At 30.6% G+C, this 24,750-nt stretch overlaps 1 protein-coding gene across 1 annotated transcript in view; it reads left to right on the top strand.

Moving 5' to 3' along the window:
• Positions 1-9,382: 9,382 nt before the first annotated feature.
• The window catches only part of LOC111701976 (glutamate receptor ionotropic, kainate 2), a 45,752-nt gene continuing 30,384 nt past the window's right edge, over positions 9,383-24,750 (top strand). The window contains exons 1-11 of the mRNA XM_023473484.1: positions 9,383-9,459; positions 9,990-10,153; positions 12,232-12,292; positions 12,498-12,542; positions 19,623-19,687; positions 20,363-20,547; positions 21,386-21,452; positions 22,221-22,311; positions 22,740-22,824; positions 23,115-23,195; positions 23,858-23,926. Of these exons, the coding sequence (XP_023329252.1) occupies positions 10,087-10,153; positions 12,232-12,292; positions 12,498-12,542; positions 19,623-19,687; positions 20,363-20,547; positions 21,386-21,452; positions 22,221-22,311; positions 22,740-22,824; positions 23,115-23,195; positions 23,858-23,926 (816 nt within the window). The 5' untranslated portion in view covers positions 9,383-9,459; positions 9,990-10,086. The remainder of the gene's footprint in view (positions 9,460-9,989; positions 10,154-12,231; positions 12,293-12,497; positions 12,543-19,622; positions 19,688-20,362; positions 20,548-21,385; positions 21,453-22,220; positions 22,312-22,739; positions 22,825-23,114; positions 23,196-23,857; positions 23,927-24,750) is intronic.

The raw sequence follows: 24,750 nt of genomic DNA, 5'->3' as shown, positions 1-24,750 counted from the left end.
TAAGTGAATGTTTCCATACTTTTCCCTTATTATTTTCATTTCATTTTAATTCTAACTTTATCTAAAACCCTAGTTTAATTAACTATACTTCAGGTATTCTTAAAGAAATATTTAATCACTTATCTTGTTAATAAATTTAATTAATTAAAACTTTATAAATTAAAAATGAAAATTAAAACGATATAATCGAAGCTTATGCTGAACATTAAATAAGATATAAAAGTAAAAATTATTCTAGCTGTCAATTAAACTAGATATAAATTAATGATCATTGTATGTAACTGATAATTTAATAGAGTATAGAAGTGATAATAATTCTATCTGCGAATTAAACTGGATATAAATTAATGATAATTATTTATATGTAACTGATAATTTGATAAAATATAGAAGTGATAATCATTCTAGCTGCCAATCAAACTAGATATAAATTAATAATTATTATATGTAACTGATAATTTGATAAAATATAGAGGTGATTATCATTCTAGCTGCAAATTAAACTAGGTAAAAAGTAGTGATCAATATTTGATCATTTAATTAAATATAGAAGTGTAAAGTCATCCTAACTGCCACTTTGGCTAGGTAAACACTAAACAGTAATTAGAATTATGCTTTATCTAGCTGATCATGTTATGACATATAAAAGCAAGAATCACTTTTAGTAATCATTAAGTGATCATTAAACTATAAATAGAAGTAAAGATCAATCTTAATTATTAAACTATATATACAAGTAAAGATCAATCTTAATGATCATTAAACTATATATAGAAGTAAAGATCATTCTGAATGATTATTAAACTATAAATAGAAGTAAAAATCATTCTTAAAGATCATTTAACTATAAATAGAAGTAAAATCATTCTTAATGATCATTAAACTATAAATAGAAGTAAAGATTAGTCTTAATGATCATTAAACTATAAATAGAAGTAAAGATCAGGCTTAATGATAATTAAATTATAAATAGAAGTAAAATCATGCTTAATGATCATTTAACTATTAATAGAAGCAAAAATCATTCTTAATGATCATTAAACGATAAATAGAAGTAAGGATCAGTCTTAATGATCATTGAACTAAAATTAGAAGTAAAGATCAGTCATAAGGATCATTAAACTATAAATAGAAGTAAAGATCATTCTTAACAATCATTAAACTATAAATAGAAGTAAAGATCATTCTTAACGATCATTAAACTATAAATAGAAGTAAAAATCATTCTTAATGATCATTAAACGATAAATAGAAGTAAGGATCAGTCTTAATGATCATTGAACTATAATTAGAAGTAAAGATCGTTCTTAATGATCATTAAACTATAAATAGAAGTAAAGATCATTCTTGATGATCATTAAACTACGTATAGAAGTAAAGATCATTCTTTGGGATCAAACCAGGACAGTACGCCAAATGAATGATCCCCTTCTAGTGAAATGTATGTAAGTAAGTAAACATGATGCTATCGATACTTTATATACCCCTGTATATTTAAAACCTGGCATAGCTGAGTAGTAAAGAGAAAACTTTGTTTTCAGTTAAAACGTTTTACAGATTCATGATAAACTCTTAATCTATACCTTAATCCACACTCTAAATTTAGAAAAATCATCAAATTCTAAATTTTCGTATTTTAACTTTGAAAATGCCGACAAAAAACGCTACAGCTAAGATTTCTTTTTACAATTTTCTACATCGAGGATTTTTTTTTAGATTACGTTTTTGGAAAGGCACATTTTTACGTTGCTAAAGCTGGTAAAAACTCACCCCCTCCATTTTAAACATCCTTGTTGCGCCTATAACAGCACCCTGTTTATTATTCTAGATGCATTGAGCATTCTTATATGAAATAGAATAACATAAAATCAAAGTATTTTTGATAAGTATATTGATGATTACATTGAAGGGTATTGGTAAACAGATTTATTTTTATGGCTTCCGCATTGTTTTAACGTTTACACTCACTTTAATTAATTGTTTTTAGGTATACACTCACTTTTATTCATGGTTTTAAAGTGTACACTCACTTTTATTCGTTGTTTTAACGTATACACTCACTTTTATTCATTGTTTTAACGTATATACTCACTTTTATTTGTTGTTTTAACGTATATACTCACTTTTATTCATGATTTCAACGTATACACTCACTTTCATTCGTTGTTTTAATGTATATACTCACTTTTATTCGTTGTTTTAACGTATATACTCTCTTTTTTTCATTCGCGTTGTTTTAACGTATACACTCTCTTTTATTCGTTGTTTTAACGTATATACTCACTTTTATTCGTTCTTTTAACATATACACTCACTTTAAATCATTGTTTTAACGTATACAGTCACTTTTACTCGTTGTTTTAACGTATACACTCACTTTTATTCATTGTTTAACGTATACACTCACTTTTATTTGTTGTTTTAACATACATACTCACTTTTATTCATGATTTCAATGTATACACTCACTTTTATTTATTGTTTTAAAATGTACACTCACTTTTATTTATTGTTTTAATGTATACACTGACTTTTATTCATTGTTTTAACGTATACACTCACTTTTATTCGATGTTTTAACGTATATACTCACTTTTATTCCTTGTTTTAACGTATATACTCACTTTTATTTATTGTTTTACCTCTGATTCAGTTGAAATCGAACCCCCACTCATTTCTTGTACCTAGGGATAGACGATTGGATGATTTGCGTTTTTGGAAACACAAACTTATTGTTTCGTAAGCGACAAAAAAACGAAACTTTACCATTTTGAAAAGGGTACATATTTTTAATTAACTTAAAGTAAGTGAAAACAATAAAAGTTACTTAAAGTAAGTGAAAACAATAAGACTAACTTAAAGTATCTGAAAACAATAAAAGTAACTTAAAGTAACTGAAAACAATAAAAGTAACTAAAAGTAACTGAACACAATAAAACTAACTTAAAGTATCTGAAAACAATAAAAGTAACTTAAAGTATCTGAAAACAATAAAACTAACTTAAAGTAACCGAAAACAATAAAAGTAACTTAATGTATCTGAAAACAATAAAACTAACTTAAAGTAATTGAAAACAATAAAAGTAACTTAAAGTATCTTAAAACAATAAAACTAACTTTAAGTAATTGAAAACAATAAAACTAACTTAAAGTATCTGAAAACAATAAAACTAACTTAAAGTATCTGAAAACAATAAAAGTAACTTAAAGTAACTGAAAACAATAAAACTAACTTAAAGTATCTGAAAACAATAAAAGTAACTTAAAGTATCTGAAAACAAAAAAAAGTAACTTAAAGTAACTGAAAACAATAAAACTAACTTGAAGTAAGTGAAAACAACAAAACTAACTTAAAGTATCTGAAAACAATAAAACTAGCTTAAAGTAACTAAAAACAATAAACCTAACTTAAAGTATCTGAAAACAATAAAAGTAACTTAAAGTATCTGGAAATAATAAAAGTAACTTAAAGTAACTAAAAACAATAAAAGTAACTTAAAGTATCTGAAAACAATAAAAGTAATTTAAAGTATCTGAAAACAATAAAACTAACTTAAAGTATCTGAAAACAATAAAACTAACTTAAATTATCTGAAAACAATAAAACTAACTTAAAGTATCTGAAAACATTAACACTAACTTAAAGTAACTGAAAACAATAAAACAAACTTAAATTATCTGAAAACAATGAAACTAACTTAAAGTATCTGAAAACATTAAAACTAACTTAAAGTAACTGAAAACAATAAAACTAACTTAAAGTAACTGAAAACAATAAAACTAACTTAAAGTAACTGAAAACGATAAAACTAACTTAAAGTAACTAAAAACAATAAAAGTAACTTAAAGTAACTGAAAACAATAAAAGTAACTTAAAGTATCTGAAAACAATAAAACTAACTTAAAGTATCTGAAAACAATAAAAGTAAAGTAACTGAAAACAATAAAAGTAACTTAAAGTAACTGAAAACAATAAAAGTAACTTAAATTATCTGAAAACAATAAAAGTAACTTAAAGTAAGTGAAAACAATAAAAGTAACTTAAAGTAAGTGAAAACAATAAAAGTAACTTAAAGTAACTGAAAACAATCAAAGTAACTTAAAGTAACTGAAAACAATAAAAGTAACTGAAAGTATCTGAAAACAAAAAAAGTAACTTAAAGTATCTTAAAACAGCTACACTAACTTAAAGTATCTGAAAACAAAAAAGTAACTTAAAGTATCTTAAAACAACTACACTAACTTAAAGTATCTGAAAACAATAAAACTAACTTAAAGTATCTGAAAACAATAAAAGTAACTTAAAGTAACTGAAAACAATAAAAGTAATTTAAAGTAACTGAAAACAATATAAACAAATATATTCCTAATTCTGCTAAATATTATGATAATATTCTTAGTTTGTTTTCATAAATATGTTTTTGATAAACATTTTAAAAAATTCCTTTAATAGCATAACATATTCTGTATTATGAACACTGTATACTGACAATAAATGACCGATTAACAACTATACCCTTTAAAGGTTTGTCTGACCAAGTTTGAATTAGATATCAATGTCTAAAATTGAAAATAGATTATTTTTAGTTGGGTTTTCTCTTTAAAAAACACTTGCTTTTCTAAAGGGTACTGTTGTGAATCAGACATTGTCATCTTTTCCTGGAGGATCACTTGAAATTACGCTTACAGTCCCTTTAAGCGGGGTTTGGAATTCTGTACAGTGTATACACAAGAGAACGCTTATCTTTACCTCTATACCAATAAACCAATATTTACAAATAATTTCCCAAAGAATACAATTAGCTATTAAAAAAGGTTTGCCGATAATTAAACTTGATAACATTGTTTAAAGCTTCACACAATACAGCTGTTATTAGGCAATTTATCCTAAAAAGTCTAAGAGATGTTGGGTTTATCCCCCCCCCCCACAGAGGGGTATTTTAGGGTGTCATGGGGGGGAGGGGGTGACTGGTTTTTGTCACAATACTCCTCCTAAAATGCATTTGTCTTGTGTTTCATTGAGAATGGACAAAATAAATATATTCTGATAATCTTTTTATTTACATACTTTGTATGAATTGTAGCTAGCATTGATTTATAATGATTTAGATTTATAATTAATTTTCCCGTTCATATATTTATCCTTGAATGGATCCTGTAATCCCTCAATATATTTAGATGTCGTCTTAGTTAAAGCAAGTATTTCGGAAGAAAAACATAATTTTATAGCAAAAGCACAAGAAAGCACAGGGGTTTCGGGATAATCTAAACATATAAATAGATTATAGTGTAAATTGATCTTGAGACATTTAACAAAAACAATAGATTATACTTTAAAAAATGTTCTAACACATAGATTTACTTTAAACCCCGCTCTTAATTACTGTTCTGATGACCCTGTTAAAAAAGTTGATAATATTTTTAGCAAACTTTATTCTTTTGTCTAACTCCGTGCCAAAGCAAAGAATAGATTGTTGAAGCATCGAAATGTTTTGAGGTTTATCTTGTAGTAAATAAACTGGTTTATAGCTTCAAACTTGAACATTTATGTACCATGGATTCGTATTTGCACTTTGAAAATTAGATTTTATACAGATGAAAATCAAACAAGGAAAAACCTTCTCTTCCAACAAAAAATATAGCAAAAGTACAATTTCAATAAATTTGTTTAAAGAGAAAATTAAACGTCAGAATATCAAAAAATTGCGTTTTTGTTTAATTTTAGAAATCGACACATAACAACTCTACACCCCGCTAAATTTACATTTTTTGATAATATATACGTGTAAAAGAATCAATGAGAAAAGAAAAAATCTAATGCCAAAGCCCTTTTCGTTTTACATTAGTAATTTTCAAAAATACGCACTTTTGGCTTTGCACAATTGAAAGATCCTCTAAGTTCACGGTTGTGCTTTTATTTTCACATTTCTCTTTAAAAAAAAAGAAAATCATCTGTTTTATGTAAACAAAAGTTTTAGGTTGAAAGAACTTGGAACTTGGTATGGAACTTTGAACCAAGGTGCAGCAAAGGTTCNAAGAGACAGACGGCTAGGTTTTCAAGATTAAAGAGACAGACGGCTAGGTTTTCAAGATTAAAGAGACAGACGGCTAGGTTTTCAAGATTAAAGAGACAGACGGCTAGGTTTTCAAGATTAAAGAGACAGACGGCTAGGTTTTCAAGATTAAAGAGACAGACGGCTAGGTTTTCAAGATTAAAGAGACAGACGGCTAGGTTTTCAAGATTAAAGAGACAGACGGCTAGGTTTTCAAGATTAAAGAGACAGACGGCTAGGTTTTCAAGATTAAAGAGACAGACGGCTAGGTTTTCAAGATTAAAGAGACAGACGGCTAGGTTTTCAAGATTAAACAGACAGACGGCTAGGTTTTCAAGATTAAACAGACAGACGGCTAGGTTTTCAAGATTTCAACATTTTATTTTAAGTGAATGTTTCCATATTTGGAAATACACATAATGGACAAATTTTTTTATTTAGATTCACAACTAAGCCTATCTAACTACTCGAAGAGGTTTTCTCAAGTGAGCGAATATCCAGTGTTTGCACAAAAAACGCGGTTTTAAGATTTTTTTTCGACACTTTTTACTTTTCACAATCGGAAATATCCTGACTGAACTTTCGGACTCTGAGGGCGGTGAGCGTCATGGTTTTTGACATCCTGATTATTCTGACGCAAAATACTTAATGGCGCAAAATTTACCCATCGGAGACAGAGCATCAAGGGGTCTCAAATAAAAATATTGGGGGGTCTCAAGCGGAATGCTTGGGGTATCTATAATGAAATCTTGGAGCGTCCAATAAAAATCTGGTGGTCTGCGATGAAAAGCTTGGGGTCTCCAATGAAAATATGGGGGTCTCCGAGGAAAAGCTTTTGGTTCTCCAATGGAATTATGTGGGCTCCAATGAAAATCCTATGAGTCTCTGATGAACTTCTTAGGAGAGCCGCCGATGAGCTGGCTTTGGACCATGGGACGTAGCTTTGCGGAGGGGGTTAGGTTAGGTTAAGACAATTTCTGGGCTGAGCGCTGCGGCTAGGATGGGCTAGGGGGCCGAGCGCTGCGGCTAGCACAGGCTAGGGGGCCGAGTGCCGCGGCTAGGACAGGTTAGGGGGCCGGCGCTGCGGCACACATAATCAATTTGTGAGTTTTATCTATCCCCCCCTCCGCAAAGCTACGTCCCATGCCTGGCTTTGGTGGTCTTCGATAGTACTCCATAAGATTTCTACCCGGAATCCAAATTCTCTTGTTTGAATATTTCTATAAATTTTTGTTGTTTATTGTTTGGAAAGTTTGCCGAGTGTGATGTTAGAAACTGGTTTATTGGTGATCTGTGTACACATAATCTCCCCCTCAAGCCTCACTTTCAGTTTTTTAAATAAATGAGGTTTTTTTAGAATTTAAAAAAATTGAACTCTAAACAGGGTTTACAAGATTTACAGAGAAAATGGTAGATTGAAGCCACATTTTTATTCCAGGAAATGGGCGCGAAGCGGCTAGGAAGCTTAGTATCAAATATTAAGACTTCAATAATATTTTTGCATTTTAAAAATCATAAACTTAAAAAAATTCTCATAAAATTGTAAATTAATAATCAATAAATAAATAAGCTCACTAGAAGAAGATGTTGATTTGTCGTACTGTCGCGTTTTGCCGTCTCTAGACTGTATATGTACTGTAAGTAAACAACTTGCTCTAGCTGCCTAAACCTCGGTCCGATACTTTAAATAAAATGGAAATTTTTAGTCATGAAATATTTAGAAGTAAAATTTAATCAAAGCTAATTTTAGTTAGAGCAATTGAAATATTCAGTATCACTAAGATTATTGTAAACCTAGAACTCTCTAATATTTGAAAGTTAAAACTAGAATAAAGCTTTGAAATCTTCTCAACCAGAGCTGCAGAAATTGAGTTGGTACAGTCAAACCATAAGATCGTGACGAATCTTTATCACTAAGATTATTGTAAACCTAGAACTCTCTAATGTTTGAAAGTTAAAACTAGAAAAAAGCTTTGAAATCTTCTCAACCAGAGCTGCAGAAATTGGGTTGGTCAAACCATAAGTTCGTGACGAACCTTTAAAGGTTTACCCGGTCTCAATAGTTGAGGTTTATACTATTTCTTAATGTTTGAATATCCAGGAAGATATAATGTTTTAATATCCAGGAAGATATAATGTTTGAATATCCAGGAAGATATAATGTTTGAATATCCAGGAAGATATAATGTTTGAATATCCAGGAAGATATAATTTGATTATCCTCATTTGCCAAGGTCCGGGAACTAAATACTTCAAGGGGGGCTAATCTAGAAATTCTAACTGAACCACATTCAAAGAATATTATTAAATAAAGAAAAATACATCTTTTTCCACTTTTTATTTAAAAAGCCATGAAGTGCTGCAATGCCTTTTGCTTTTTCTAAGTCACTTAGAAATGTCTTTAGTCCTATAGACAGTAGACACATGTAGGTATATTTTAGAAATATAGAAATCTTGTATACCTTCAGTTTAAAAGTGATCTTCAAACTACTGAAAGCATTTTTTTGCATTAGAGCTAGCACATTTTTTATCTCCCCATCCCCCTTTTCTAACATAGAAGTAATGTAGCTTATCTTTATTTTAGAAATTCCATCTTTTCTATCTCAAACACTATAATCAATACTCACTGTATTATCCTTTTCTGATCCGATAAAATCCCCCCTCCTTACCCCCTCCCCCCTTTACCCCCCTTACGGTTATCACGTGACTAGCATACTGCACTGCCATTGGCTGAAGTTCTGGTGACGTAATACGAACTATACGGACCATATGTAATAATATTATCAATTATATCTATTAAAAATGCAAAATAAATATTAAATGATTATAATAGGAGCAAACCTGAGATTCTCAGGCTCTTGTGGGATATCGTAGTTTTCAGATTGGTTTCATATTTGTTGAATATGATCTGTTTAAACCTACTACTTTCATACAAAATTGCATATAAATATGAATTTCCGTATAAATTTCACACAGTTTTATATCAATTTCTCGAGACAGGAACATAAGATAGATGTTTTATATATATCGTTTAACGCCTGAGATTCTCAGGTTTCATCCTATACCCCTTTTCATTTTTCATTTACAGTCCCTTAAAAAAATTGTGTAAATATTAAAATATATAATTCCAGAAAATTTTTATAAAATCGGACAAAGCAACAAATGAAGAAAATTTAAATAATTAATTGAAAATAATTTTGAGAATTTTTAAAAAGTCGAATTAAGTTCTTTAATTAAAAGAAAATCTATTGAACTAGTTAAGAAATTATTTAAAACGAAAGTATAGATCTCAAAATAATTTTATTGTTTTTTTTTAGAAAAAATGTAATAAATATTTAGCTAACAAGTAGAAATAAGAAGATGCGAGATTTAAACTGAATATTTTCAGTTAAAACACAAACGAGAGGTAAAAAAGTTTTTGATTACAAAAAATTTAAAATGTTGAATTGATTTCTTGTGACAAATGTTGAATTGATTTATTTGGACAAATGTTGAATTGATTTATTGGGACAAATATTGAATTGATTTCTGAGACAAATGTTGAATTGATTTCTTGAGACAAATGTTAAATTGATTTCTTGTGACAAATGTTGAATTGATTTCCTGGGACAAATGTTGAATTGATTTCTTGGGACAAATGTTGAATTGATTTCTTGTGACAAATGTTGAATTGATTTCCTGGGACAAATGTTGAATTGATTTCTTGGGACAAATGTTGAATTGATTTCTTGGGACAAATGTTGGAATTGATTTCTTGGGACAAATGTTGAATTGATTTCTTGGGAAAAATGTTTGTCTTCCAGTACCACTATAGTTTCAATAGAAGTAAATATGTCCACTTACTGATAGCGCCGATGAAAGGATTGAGAACTCTAATTGGATAATGAGATAGATAGAAAGATATATGTCACCGCCATACTATTTCTATTGGTTCAGAATAGACAACAAACACATGACTGAACCCTGATTGGATCAGGCGCTAATGGACTCGGCATACAGGAGACACTGAAAAACTAGTTTCCTAGGTCTCATCATGTTAATGCTTTTCCTTCTCCTCCTGATGAAATCTGTATCATCCCTTCCCGAAATTATAAAAATAGGTAAAACTCTTCTAATCAATCATAAATCTATAATCAGGATTTTTCAGATATATCTCCTTTTTAATTGAAGAAACAAGCCCGTTGTCTTGCAGATTCAAAATTCTCATATCCAAGACTAAAAATGAGTGACAGAACTTTATAATCAATTCGGTCTTGTTAGTTGGTGACATTTTTGGTAACAAGTTTACGTAGACTGCTTGTATGCTATAAAAGTAAATTGAGAATTCCTAAAAAGACTGAGAACTGTAAAGAAACCCCCCGCCCCTCCTCCTTATCCTCATGTTGGACCTATTATGCTTTTTTAAAAGCAGGGTCAGATTTAAAATTAATAGTTAGAACTCTTTTTATGAAATTTGTGGTACAATTCTTTCTATCTGATTATACGTTGTCTCGAGTTCCTTTTTTATATTTTTTATTTTCTTGAATCTTCTCTGGAATTTTCTTATCACTCCAATAGCCTGTAAACCGTTTTGCACTTAATCCTTTTAACCAAGTGTTTAGTAAATTTCAAATCTACCCCCTCCCCCTCCCATTAAGAACTCTGGGTCATTTAAAGTACCGTATCGACTTTTAGGCAGCTAGCGCAAGTAGACCAGTATACGACTCAGGGGGAGTATACGTCACTTATGTGTGTCTGTATTAAAAGATTGTGTGTAAGTGATAACGAACCGAAGGCGTGTACTGTAGGTATATTGAGTGTATACAGTACATAAGAATCTCGGTATTTGCACAATCTAGGAGAGTACATTTGTTTATTGTTAATTGTTTACTTAAAAATAAGTTTAATATTCATGTAATGTATTATTTATATATTTGAGTCAACACTATAATAAGCCAAATTTACATGCAAAGAATATAATTTGATTAAAGTTTACAATACACTACTCTTTATTCAAACTTAATTATAATTGATGACATTGTTCTGCAATTTCCTTGACTGTAGTCATGTTGTGTGTCTGTACCAAAAGAGCGTGCGTGTGTGATAACGAACTCGTCTGCAAAGCAGTGCGACTGGCTTTCTCATGCCAAACCAGCGCCATTTCCCTTCCCTTTATTCTTATTCTCTGATTTGATAGCAAAACGGGACAGCACAGATTAATTAATGACCCCCCCCCCTCTCCGTAAGAGGATGAAAGGAAAATTATATACGTGTAGGAGTAATAGTTAGCGAAGAATAAACTGAATTTCTCTTCATTCCATGGTTTTGTATAAATTCAACTTTTTGTACAAATAAATCCCATCTAATATGTCTTCAAGGAGATTTTCAGACAAGCTCTGCTTTTTCCGGGACCAAGGTAAACAGCAGGGATGTATATTTATCACCAATCCTAAGATAGCTCATTTGAAACCCATTTACCATTTTTGTTTAATCTTACTTTTGATTCTATGACAAGGGCCAGGTTTCCACGGAGATCACATGTATCCAGAATACTGTGAAAAGTTGTTTTTAGGGCTAGATCGACTTTGAAGTATTGCAACGTCTTGGCTTATGATTTTACCTCACAACTACACTTTTGGATAGTTTTATAATTATGACATATGCACATTTTATAACCATAATGGGACTGATAGCGTAGTTTTAAGTGACCCTCCATGCAAAGATGGCATTGCCTGATTCCCAGCGATACTCTTGAAACCTTGATCTTATCTATAATGTGATATAATATAGTCGTTTTCTCTAGGTTAATAAGTATTTAACTCTGATAATCCTTACATGTGTTCTTGCTCTAGAAATGCTCAAGCAACTTTTGTAGAGAAAATGATCAGTTTTCAAAATTACAAACATTGATATCTATAATTCATACTTGATCAGACTAAGCTTTTAGGAGTACCGTTGTGAATCGGGCATTGCCATCTTGACATGGAGATTGGAGGTTCACGTGAAATTGCGCTTACAATCTCTTTAAAAAGTAATTGGCAAAATTCTGATAACGTTTTAAACGAGAGATTGAAACCTTCGGATCATGCATCACTGAATGATTGCCTTTTTTAATCCAGCTCATGCAGGATCATCTCATATCTAACTTTTAACTAACTTCTAACTAATTTTATGAAATTAATGTTTCTGAAATATTTAGGTGGCCTTTTCGACATGAAGGAGACTTTGTGGGGTGAGGAGCATCAAGAGACTGCGTTCAGGTTCAAATATGAATCATCATTTTTACTTTTAAAAGTTTTTTTACAAAAAAATTCTATCCTAGTTTTTTTACATTGATATGAAATCAATGATGTCAATTCTGAATTTTTTTGATTCTTTTTTCCGGCATTATGAAGCTCTTGCAAGCTTTAGTTTATATTTTTTCATATTTTTTTATTTCACTTATCAAAATTTTGTCTATTTTAGATATGCTGTAGAAAGAGTGAATCTGGATAAAAGAATACTCAAAAGGTGGGAAGACTTTAAGTTATAAATTAATAGTGCTCCAGAAAGGAATCTACTCAAGTACAAGCACTTCATTAAATTATATATTTTTAATGTAGTAATCTCTGTTTGTTTGTGTGTATGTCCAAAAGCCCCTTGATTCTGATTGAGGAACTAGGTCCAGGAGAATGGTATTAGTGTGGTTTGAAATGTCCAAGGTACTAATGCAAGGAAAGTTAATTGCGGTCGTGTATACTCTGCGTACATATTGAAACCAGTTCTCTCTGAGCGGAATTTGTAAACAACTGAATAGGTGCATCAGTGTTCATTTAGTATCCGTGGAGGTTAAAAGCATTTAAATTTGATAATTTTGAAAATTCACATAATAGTTTCCTATGACCATGTAACGATCTAGCCTGATAAACTTAGTTACTACTTGTCTCAAACTCTAATTCAGCCAATCCTGACTGTCCTATCAGCTAACCAGCCACTATATAAAACTAACAGCCTACCCAGGCTAACACTGTCCGTACTGAACAACGATTGATGTTGAACTAATTTATTGATAACAGGTAAATATGAAGACCGGTCGGGCCGGTCAGGTTACAAAACTAAAATCATAGATTACGATAGATAGACGAATATACAGCTGCTCCTGGATTTGTTACAACCAGAATATTTCATATGACTTTTTTTGTGAAAATGGATTCCATGTCAGTCTCTGACATCCGTCTTGTGTTTACTTTTCCGCCCAAAGACAGTACACTGCAGTAAAAATAATGCGCACCCCTCTGAAATAACTTTCCTTGCATTAGTACCTTGAAAATGTGTAAGTTGAGTGAGTCGAATATTTTAGTGATGAGACTTCTGAGATATCTTTTATAATAGAAAAGAGTAAGATTAGCATACAAAAAAAGACGCGAAGAAAAACTCCATTTTCAAATATTTGTTGAATCCCTCTGTACAAGTGCTTGATTCTATAAATATTAAAGCATATATTGGAGAACAATGTCGACCAGTGAACAATATATTGTCCTCCTTAAAATACATATACCGTCTACTCTAGGGAGGGGCATCGTTTTTTTAATTTAAGATTTTTTACTTTACAAAAAATGTTTCTTAAATGGTCAGCACGCCTCACAACCTGTCTGGGGCGAGCGCAAGATGGATTTCAAAGATCGTTTTTGCGCTCTAACTTTGCAGTTATATAGTATATACCATACAATACAATCATAAAGCGCTCAAATAATTTAAAACAATATTTCTCAACAATACTGTACTCTCTATAGTCTGTATGTATGTGTACTGTACTACAATGGTAGGCGATAATATCAATATAATAAAGACGGCTTTTTATTGAAATTTTAATTGTTAACAAGCTTTTTTCGAATTTTAAGTTTACAAGTAATTAAAGAGAAGCTTTTTCATTGACAGCTTCTTTTTCTTTCCATTTTTTGCATTTATACTGTTTAATAGCTTGACAACAAATAAGAGTGAAATCAAAAGTCATCTTCATTATATTTGTGTACGTGCCTACTAACATATACTTGCTTTACCGGCCTACACGTTGGTCAGATACTTCAAAAAAAACCGAAATTACAGTGTATGGAGCCTTAAAAAGTCCCAAAAAAAGAAACGATGTTTATCGTTAGCGTTCCCTGTTATAAATATGGTTAGTGCTGATCAAGGATATTTTCTGCTCTAAATCATCTCACGAGGATATAACAAGGAATATTTAATATAAAATCACCAGATATACTCTTTAAAGGGACTTAGAACAAAGTTTCATGGGACCCTTCATAGTTTTGTCATTTTTTCTCAAAAATGAAATAGGTAAATGGTTTTTATCACAAACACTTTAAAATAATGGAACCAGTTCCTTCAAACCTTTAACACTGCATAATATGAAAGCTCTATAGGTCTTAATTCCTGAATACTGAACCACAGAACTTTTATTACAATTAATTAAAAACAAATTAAAAGTCTAGCTTTCAAAAATCATAAAATTTTAAAGAGAAAAATCTATATATATTGAAGCTTTAAAAGAATATGTATTTTAAAAATGTGTACTTAATACTTAATTCTTGTGCAAAATACCCATTTTACTGTTTGTATCCTGCATAACTCATTTAAGTCAATTCAAATGAGTTTAAGTCATTCTTTCTTTACAAGAAGTTTATCCTTAACTCACTTGATTCGACTTAAACCAGTTACATTCATTCAAAAGTTTCCATCTGTTTGACAAAATGAAATAATAATCTCCCCGGTTTAAAATATCCCGTAAAATGTTGAGCTAAAATAAAATAAAACTCAAATGATGAAAATATTAGAATTCTGTGCAAATTTCCACAATTATTTTTGCAATTTTGCAAGTTAACGGATGAATTTGAAGAGAGGGGGACCTCTCAGACAATTTTTGTGAAAAGATCCTGGAAGAAAAGACTGGGTATATAAGTCGGTTAAACTACCGAGGATTGAATAGGAATTGTTCTTTAGTATCTTCAGCCATTTATATACAACGCCATGGGCTTCAAACTGCTTCATAAATTGCAGGATTTATATAATTTACAATTTTTCAAATGCTTTAAATTTTAAGTTATTATATTTGTATTTTCGTTTAATAAAAGGGCTTTAGATATAATTTAATTACCCGCGATTTAAGTCTGGCATGTCCGATTTTCAACAGTACCCTTTAGGCCTTTATCTGAGCTGTTTTTACAAATATTAAATTGTTTAAGACAGGTTTTGTTATTCTTTTTCCTTTGTTTTTCAGAAAGAAACTTTTTCATTTTTTTAATTCAAGGTAAATTAATAGCCCAGAGATGGAATTTAAAGAATTTGAGCCGCGGTTTAAATCCGACAAAACCCGGTTTAAATTAAGCGCCGGCTTAAATCTTAAAACATTTGATACAATTTTAAGTGGAACCAACTATATTTAAACCGCGGCATAAATTTAATCCGCCGCTCAAATTCTTTAAATTCGGCCACTGGAATATGAATGCAAGTGATATATTAATATTAAACTCATTTATCCGAGACATTTAATCTTAAATATGTAATACGACATTATAAATAACTCTTGCTATATATTCATATATCTGGAATTCACTGTATGATATTTAAAAGGTTAGAAGAACCGTGGTTTAATTTTGACTTTAATAAGATAAAGTTACGATGATTGTACATTGCACATTTCTATCAGATTGTTTATAAATCTAATAACTTCGCAAAGTTCCAGTTTTAAATAAAGAAAGCTCAGAATATAGCATTTCTTTCAAGTAGAACATAGCTCTTTTTTATCTTTTATTTAAAGGTACAATAATGATCCTTTTTAAAAAAAAAATTTGGAATTAGCTGTCACCAATGTGTCGGGAGAGCTTCTACTCGTTATATTATATATATATATCCACGTAATCATTGGATAATAAATAAAAAATAGTTTCACTATTAGTTTAAAATAATTAAGTAAAATGGATCTGTCTAATATTGCTGTGTTTCATGTTTTTATTACAATTTGAAATCATAACTTGAGTCCAAAAGTCGTCTTCCTATGCCACAGTTTCATAGGTCTCTCTGTAGTTCAAGACATTAAGAGCAGAGTTAATTTTGATAACAGAAGTAGTCAAATAAACAGTTGTATCAAAAAATCCTGTTCCTCTAAATATTTTGAACAAGTTAAAACTGTTATTTATGGGATTGAACGACAAACCCAAATCATTATCTTCATTTTTTTTGAAATAAGGTTATCTGAGATAAGAATTACCCAGATCCAGATCCATATCCTTGGCCTTAGATTTTACCTCAGCATTTTTTTGTAGCCCAGGGCATGTAAATTTTAATCCTAGAAAACACTTGGTTTTAGTCTTTACAGAATTGGCAAAAATTTTGACGATTTTTGCGTTGGAGCTTGCAACCTTTGGATGATGTTTGTCTTCAGTCATCCATCAATCTATCTTTATGGTTAAATCAACAATACGGATTATGTAACATGATATTTTTAATAATGAAAAAATATAAAGTTTCGTCTGTTTACAGAATATTTGAAATAATATGAAAAAAGTTAGAAATAAACTTATATAATATCAATTTATATAATAAAGCGTTTCACTCATATATATTTTTGTTTACATTTTAGCTATAGCTGGCCAAACGGCTGGACCGAATTTGCTAAAATTTTTTGAGGAACCCCATGAGTGCTCGGATGGTATCACAGGCTTTAAAAAATCGATTTTATTTAATTCGAATTTTTTTTCAAGTGTCTTTTTTAATTTCCCAGGCAACGCCGGGCACTTCAGCTATAGTTTTTATTAAATCCGCAGTAGGGTTTCCATTCGCAAAACTTTTGCGCAATTTTTGCGGAACGAAACGCAAAATTTTTCTTTCTTTGCGCATCAGTTTTGCGCGAAAAAAACAACAATTTACGCAATCATTCGCAAAAGTCATTTCGCGCAAAATTGGCCTATTCCGCTTTTGCGAAACTCAAGTTTTGCGCAATTCCGCAACTAGAGTTTTGCGCAATTTCGTAAAAATCAAACGGTTGGTGACGGTGTGTGTTTCTTAGAATTCAATTCTGGAAAAATCTTGTTTTGGACTGTCTTCCTATTGTTCACTTTTACATAATTGACCAATGACAGTTAAGAAGAGTTCAAATCTCACAATTTTCTCGACAATTTTAGTTTTGGACATGCATATTTCTTAAATTCCGCAAAACAAAAATTTCGTTTCATGCGCAACTTTTGCAAAAAAATTTTCCGGATTGCGCAAAAAAAAATAGCGAAAAACCGCGCAAAACTCATTGCGTTTCTTGCGCAAAAATAGCGCAAAAATTCGCAAAAAAAAAATTTGCGCGAAAATAGCGCAAATTTTGCGCAAAAGATTTAACCATTTCGTGGAAACCCTAATCCGCAGTTAGACCTGGAAAAGGCGTTTGGCTTACTGAACATTTAATCCAAAGATCATGTATTCTGTAACATTAGCAGTCTAAAAATTGTTAAATGTTGACATAAAGCTAAAAACTGAAAAGGTTAAAATTTAATATTTTTATCTAATTCTTTCATAGTTTTTGATCACCCTCACAGTCATCTAAAGGTTGCAAGTTCTCATGTAAAAATCAATGAGAGTGTAGCCAACGTCATTTAAAAACTCAAGCTAAAAACGAGAATTTGTTAGTTCTAAAATGTAGTCTAGGGATGGAATTTAATGAATTTGAGTTAGGTCTCTCCACTCTATATCGCTGGTTGAAAGTTAAAGATTCCTGAGGATAAGAATGGGTGTTCAGTGACCTTCCAATTTATCAAGTTTGATTCCTGAGCATGCATGGTATATTCAATAAAATTCACATCTTCTCTCTCTAAAATATTTCTTTTTAAAGTTATGTCTTTCTTTTCTTTTCTTTTCTTTTCTTTTATTATTTTTGCCAGTAAAAATAAAATTGATCCTTTCTACAAAAGTGCCCCCCCCCCGGTCCCCCTTCCCACTCCCCGAGGCAATTCCGTTTTTTTCTTCACATTTTTAAATTTTTCATTTTAAAATTTCCTAATATCTCATGAGCTTTTGAAATTTAATTTAATATTTTCTACCACAGGCAGAGTTGTAAAGTCTTAAAACACTTGTTGGTCTTATTATAATATCGTAAATCTATAAAAAATATTCTTTAAATCCAATAAATATCAACCCACGATAGGATTTTCCCAAGTGGCAACTTCCCAAGGGTATTTTCCCAAGTGACATTTTCCCAAATTTGCAGCGTTTGGCCCATCAACTTGTTCTAGCCGCAGTGATCGGGCCCCATTGCAGCCTTAGGCGTCTCAGAGGGCCTACCCTAACCTTTGGGAATTTGCCGCTTGGGATATAGACAATTGGGAAGTTGCCGCTTGGGATATAGACAATTGGGAAGTTGCCGCTTCTGATATAGACAACTGGGAAGTTGCCACTTAGGATATAGACAATTGGGAAGTTGCCGCTTCGGATATAGACAATTGGGAAGTTGCCACTTGGGATATTGACAATTGGGAAGTTGCCACTTGGAAAAATACCCTTTAGAAGTTTTGCCATTTTGGAAAAAAACCTTTGTGAAAGTAAAAAACACCTGTTTAACATTACTCCGCCCCCCCCCCTACAGCCTCATACTATTAAATTTTCGTCTATTTCCCTTGTCTTTTATGTAAAAAAATCTAATTTAAAAACAATTTAAATAAATTTCCACAAAACATGTCAGTCTTTACTCTTAGAACTCTAATATTGTCATCTACTGTTGTTTCTATAGTCTGGGGGAAGGCAGGATTCACAACAGTACCCTTGACAGCTTTATCAGATCAATAATGTGTTAAATTATCAGTTTTCAAAATTATAGATATTAATATCTAATCCACTTGAAATTTATCTCACAGTCCTTTTAAGATCCGATCTTTAATTTAATTGACGAAAGGGACTGAGAACTTTTCACTGAGCTGATCCTTATATCTAATTTTATCACACAAAATTTGTAAATTCAACCAGCAGCAGCTAGGCTAACTATATTGACCCCTGCCGTATGCAGCTAGGCTAACTATATTGACCTCTACCGTATGTCTGCCAGTGTAGTTGGTGTACCGGGCAAGCAAGTACAAAGAAGGACCCCTTAACCGAATTGTCTCAAATTTTGATTGGAAGACTCGGTAGAACCTCGGGATGTTAAATTGGTTGATTTATACATACTTTTAGGCAAAGCTGGGTACCCAATATGCAGTATACAATATATTAATAGAAAGGAATTGAGTTTTAACAACAATTTCTTGACTTTCTAATCCTAATATCTTTGCAACCCCATGTCCTTTACCTTTGATATGTCAAACTATGAATTCCATTTGTTCAAATAATCATAGTTTGAAATATTGAATATTTACAAAATCCCAAAAGACGATATAATTGTGTAAAACTACTTTTTCGCGAAATAAAAAATTTTACTTGACCATTTGCAAAATTGGCCAAAAGAACTCTTGTTTAGGTGAAATGCCCGTAATTTCCCGTAAAGTAGCCTCGATCGAATTATAACTGTATTTACATTTGCATCTATACTTTTCAATTCAGAAAATTTTCCCCTGAAATTTTATTTTTCTTATTTCTTAGATCTCGACTGTCTGCCCAGATAGAGAAAATACCGCCAAAAGATTCCTTCCATGCCTCTAAAAGAGGTGAAGTAACTTAACAGATTACATAATAACCCTGGTTTAGAAATAACATTATTAACAGATTACATAATAGCCCTGGTTTAGAAATAACATTAGTAACAGATTACATAATAGCCCTGGTTTAGAAATAACATTATTAACAGATTACATAATAGCCCTGGTTTAGAAATAACATTATTAACAGATTACATAATAACCCTGGTTTAGAAATAACATTACTATGAGAATCTTCTTTAATATTGTTTATTAAGTTATTGAATATTGACGTTAGTTTCAAGTAAATCATAAAAATTAAAAATAGATATTTCTTTATAATAATGGGAAGTATTGCCAAAAACAGTTTTTTACCGGAGTCGCGATTCGTTTTTAAATTTGCTACCAAATTTATTTTCGGCATTTTTACTAGATCAAATATTTTAGTCTGGTTTTAAACAAATCTCATTGGTTATTCAAGTTTGTCATCTGCTAAAGTCTGGTATATTCTAGTTTGTCAGCTGCTAAAGTCTGGTACATTCCAGTTTGTCATCTTCTAAAGTCTGGTATATTTAAGTTTGTCATCTGCTAAAGTCTGGTATATTCTAGTTTGTCAGCTTCTAAAGTCTGGTTTATTCTAGTTTGTCAGCTGCTAAAGTCTGGTATATTCTAGTTTGTCAGCTGCTAAAGTCTGGTATATTCTAGTTTGTCATCTGCTAAAGTCTGGTGTAGCTGCCCTGTTTGGACCAGAATCTGGTACAACATCTAGTCATGTTCAATCTATCTGTGATGCTATGGAGATACCGCATATAGAGACTAGATGGGATTATATGCTCAAGAGAGATGATTACTCAATCAATCTGTATCCTAGTCCTAAACAGATAAGCAAGGTTAGATTCGTTTTTTTAATTAGACAAAAAATAATTACTTACTTACTTACTTACTTAAAGGAACCGAACACAGAACTGTAACTTTTAAATTATATCATCTTTGCAGTCTGATGATTTTTATATTTTTTATATTTCAAATTATAAAAACTTCTTAGTCAAAGAGTCAAAATTCTTTATTTCTTCAACAATTAAAAAAAATGTGTATTTCTATAAATCCTTATTCCTGAAAGACAACTTCTTAAAGACACTTTTCTGAAACTCCTATATTTTTTAAATGTTATGTATACCTATTCTAAGATATGAATGTTATCTATACCTATTCAATAGTTATAAATGTTAGCTGTATCTATTCTAGAGATATGAATGTTATCTAAATATTCTAGAGTTATGAATGTTATCTATACCTATTCTAGAGTTATGAATGATATCTACCTATTCTAGAGTTATGCCTATTCTAGAGATATGAATGTTATCTACATATTCTAGAGTTATGAATGTTATCTACCTATTCTAGAGTTATGAATGTTATCTACCTATTCTAGAGTTATGTATGTTATCTACCTATTCTAGAGATATGAATGTTATCTACATATTCTAGAGTTAGGAATGTTATCTATACCTATTCTAGAGATATGAATGTTATCTACCTATTCTAGAGTTATGAATGTTATCTACCTAATCTAGAGTTATGAATGTTATCTACCTATTCTAGAGCTATGAATGTTATCTACCTATTCTAGAGTTATGAATGTTATCTACCTATTCTAGAGCTATGAATGTTATCTACCTATATATAAATGACTAGAGTCCAACCCAATATTGGTTTCCCTTGTTTCAGGCCTTTGTTGATATTATTGAAGCTTTCGAGTGGAAATCCTTTACAATCTTATACCAGGACAGTGCAGGTGAGAAACAGGGTTTACATGTAAAACTCATTTTTTGATATAAAATTTTTAAGTATGTCTTCTTGGTCACCCTGTTATATTTCAGAAATTGTTAAAACGTTAGAAATATAGAACATTAGGCAGTCAGAAAAATAGCCATATAGATTCACAGACAGATACCCAGACAGACAATAAAACATATATGCATAAATACAGACAGTGCAGATAGATAGATAGATAGATAGATAGATAGATAGATAGAAAAATAGATAGATAGATAGATAGATAGATAGATAGATAGAGAGATAGAGAGAGAGATAGATAGATAGATAGATAGATATATAGATAGATAGATAGATAGATAGATAGATAGACCATAGGGAAATAAACTTAAATAGTGTACGTGAAGTTAAATCAAAACACACTGCAAGTGTGCAAGTATACAAAGGAACAATAAGATTAAACTTTTATAATATATTATATGTATATTTTGCTTGTCCGTGTGTTAGGGTGTCTGTATCAAAACAACGCCACAACGACCTAACCCATTAAGGCCAATTTTTTTGTGGCAACTCACAAGACACAATTAACGCATATCTTTGTTTCGTTAAAAAGTTAAAAGTTTTGTTCACAGAAACATGTTTCCTCAAAGGGTTGTTAACAAAGATAAAGTCAAGAAATGATATAGTTTAGAAACATCAATTTAAAAATATTAAAACACAAAACCAACTTCTTGGGGTTACATCGGTTTAACAATATTCATTTGATAAACAAATAATTAATATTAAGGTTTGATGCGTTTACAAGAATTATTAAAATCTCCAACAAAAACTGATGTAAAGATTGTTGTAAGACAACTAAACTTTGTAGAGGGAAACAGGTAAAATTTATTATTATTAATAAAATTATTATTAAGATTATTATTATTATTATTATTATTATTATTACTATTATTATTATTATTATTATTATTATTATCTTTATTATTATTACTTTTATTATAACCTGTATTGTTTTTATTGTTATTATGATGAGGATGGCTATTATAATGATGATGATGACGATGAAAATGATGATGATGGTGATGATGATGATGATGATGATGATTATGATGATAATGATGATGATGATGATGATGATGATGATGTTGATGATGAGGATAATGATGATGATGATGATGATGATGATGATGAAGATGAAGATGCTGCTCCTGATGATGATGATGATGATGATGATGATGATAATGTTGATGATGATAATGATGATGATAATGATGATGATGATGATGATAATGTTGATGATGATGATTGAGATACTGCGTGATATAAAGCAGAGTGGTGAGATCCATCTAGTTGTAGATTGTCAGCTGGAGAGGGTTGGTCAAGTTCTCAAGGTTAGTACAGGATATTATTATTAATAATGAAAGGGACTATCCGAAAAAAAATAATATTCTCTTGCGGATTTATGCATCAGAGAAAATTAAGAAAATTGGCAAAATAAATCTCTGTTAGGATAAAAAAAATGAAATTTTTTAATTAATTACAGGGCTATTTTAATTATGTTTCAAATAAAATATCAATTATTAAATTAATAAGCGATTTTCCTAATTAATCAACTATTTTAATAAATATTAATGAATGTTAATTAATTATTTATTAACATTAATTAATGATATATATTTAGGAGGCAGAACAGGCAGGATTAATGACAGCATATCATAATTATCTAATTACAAGTTTAGACCTACATCTAGTTAATCTACAGGTATCAAGACGGAGGGGCATGCATTCGTTTTTTCAAATAAATGTTCATATTTTAAAAAATCAATATCCGTCAGATATCAAGGAAAAGGAATTGAGTTTTGGCCACAAACTAAAATCTTCTGATTCCAATATCTTTGCAACCTTATGGTGCAAACCTTTGATATTTCAAACTTAGATAATTTTATCTATAAGTATTAATAGTTTGAAATATCTAAGGTCTACGGCATTGGGTTACAAAGATATAGAGATTAGAAAATCAGAGTTTGTGGCAAAAACTCAACTCCTTTGTTTGAATACACCAGTTTTTTTTTACATTGATTGCTTCAGTAATGGAACTGGCGTTGAAACTTTAAAGATGGGTTTTCTAGATTTACAATGATAGTTTTAAAGCCTTTATCTAATCAATATTGTAAAGTTAACGTCATTGAAAAATGTTCAGAAGAAATCAATGTGTCTATGCGCATTGCGCAAGCTACTTATGTATGAGATAAACCACAATTGAAAACAATCAGTTCTTAAAAACAAAAACATAGATTTCAAATTTATACTTGATTAGACAAAGATTTTAGGGATAACGTTTGAATTGAACATGCCACATGATCAATGACAAAAAAGATTATCTGCGACAAAAATAAATGACTAATTCCGATATTCTTGATTTAGGAGTTCAAGTATAGTGGGACTAATATAACTTCCTTCCGACTAGTCAATCCTGATAGTCATTTAGTTCAGGCAATAATTTGACAGAAAAAATAACTTAAAAATTTATTTTTGATTCATAATAAAAACGACAAAAAAGGTTGAAAAGTTTAAGAGAAACACGTGATAGAGATGAAATAGAAAGAATAATTTTTGTTAAGGTCTACCCAAACCCACCTTCCCCATTTAAATTTAGAATACTTGTTAAATGATAAGTTTGTATAAGAGTGTGTAAAGTTTGCAAGTGCTGTTGGTTAGATTAAATAAATTTGTTTGTTGGTTAAATTAAATAAATTAAATAAATAAATTAAATACATATATTCTGAGGTGGGAACATCGAGATTCAACGCTTGATTTGAAATTATTGTTAATCTACAGATCAATTTAATCTTTATTAAATATCCCGGGAAGGGCAGAAAATAAACAGCCAATCAGGAGCCAAGAAATCTAGTGATTAACCAATGAGAAAACAGAGAAAGTAGAGGCTAGAGATATCTAAAATTAAGAAATTAAGAAGATTATCCGTAAAATTTAAAACTGCACACTGTGGATGCCGAGGTCAAGTGCCCGGGATAATAGTGAACATCAAAGCTCCCACCTCTGACGTAATAATTTTTGTTGTTTTGAATCTCGGGATCAAGAATTAATCCCTTTCTCATACAGGCATACAAATTAATTTCAAATTTCAAAATTTAAAATCCCGTGATGGTAATACCCTGCAGGCATAATTTAATTAAGGAATTAAAAGTGCCCACATTGGATTTCAAGATCAAGTGTTCAAGATTTACTCACACAAAAATTCCGACCTCTTACTAGTATACAGTGGTAGGCGATTATATGAATACAATGAAGACGAC

The sequence above is a fragment of the Eurytemora carolleeae genome, unplaced genomic scaffold (genome assembly GCF_000591075.1).
Source record: "Eurytemora carolleeae unplaced genomic scaffold, Eaff_2.0 scaffold359, whole genome shotgun sequence".
In the NCBI taxonomy this organism is placed as follows: domain Eukaryota; kingdom Metazoa; phylum Arthropoda; class Copepoda; order Calanoida; family Temoridae; genus Eurytemora; species Eurytemora carolleeae.
The sequence above is the reverse complement of the archived record's forward strand: the minus strand, read 5'-3'. Positions and strand labels throughout refer to the sequence as shown.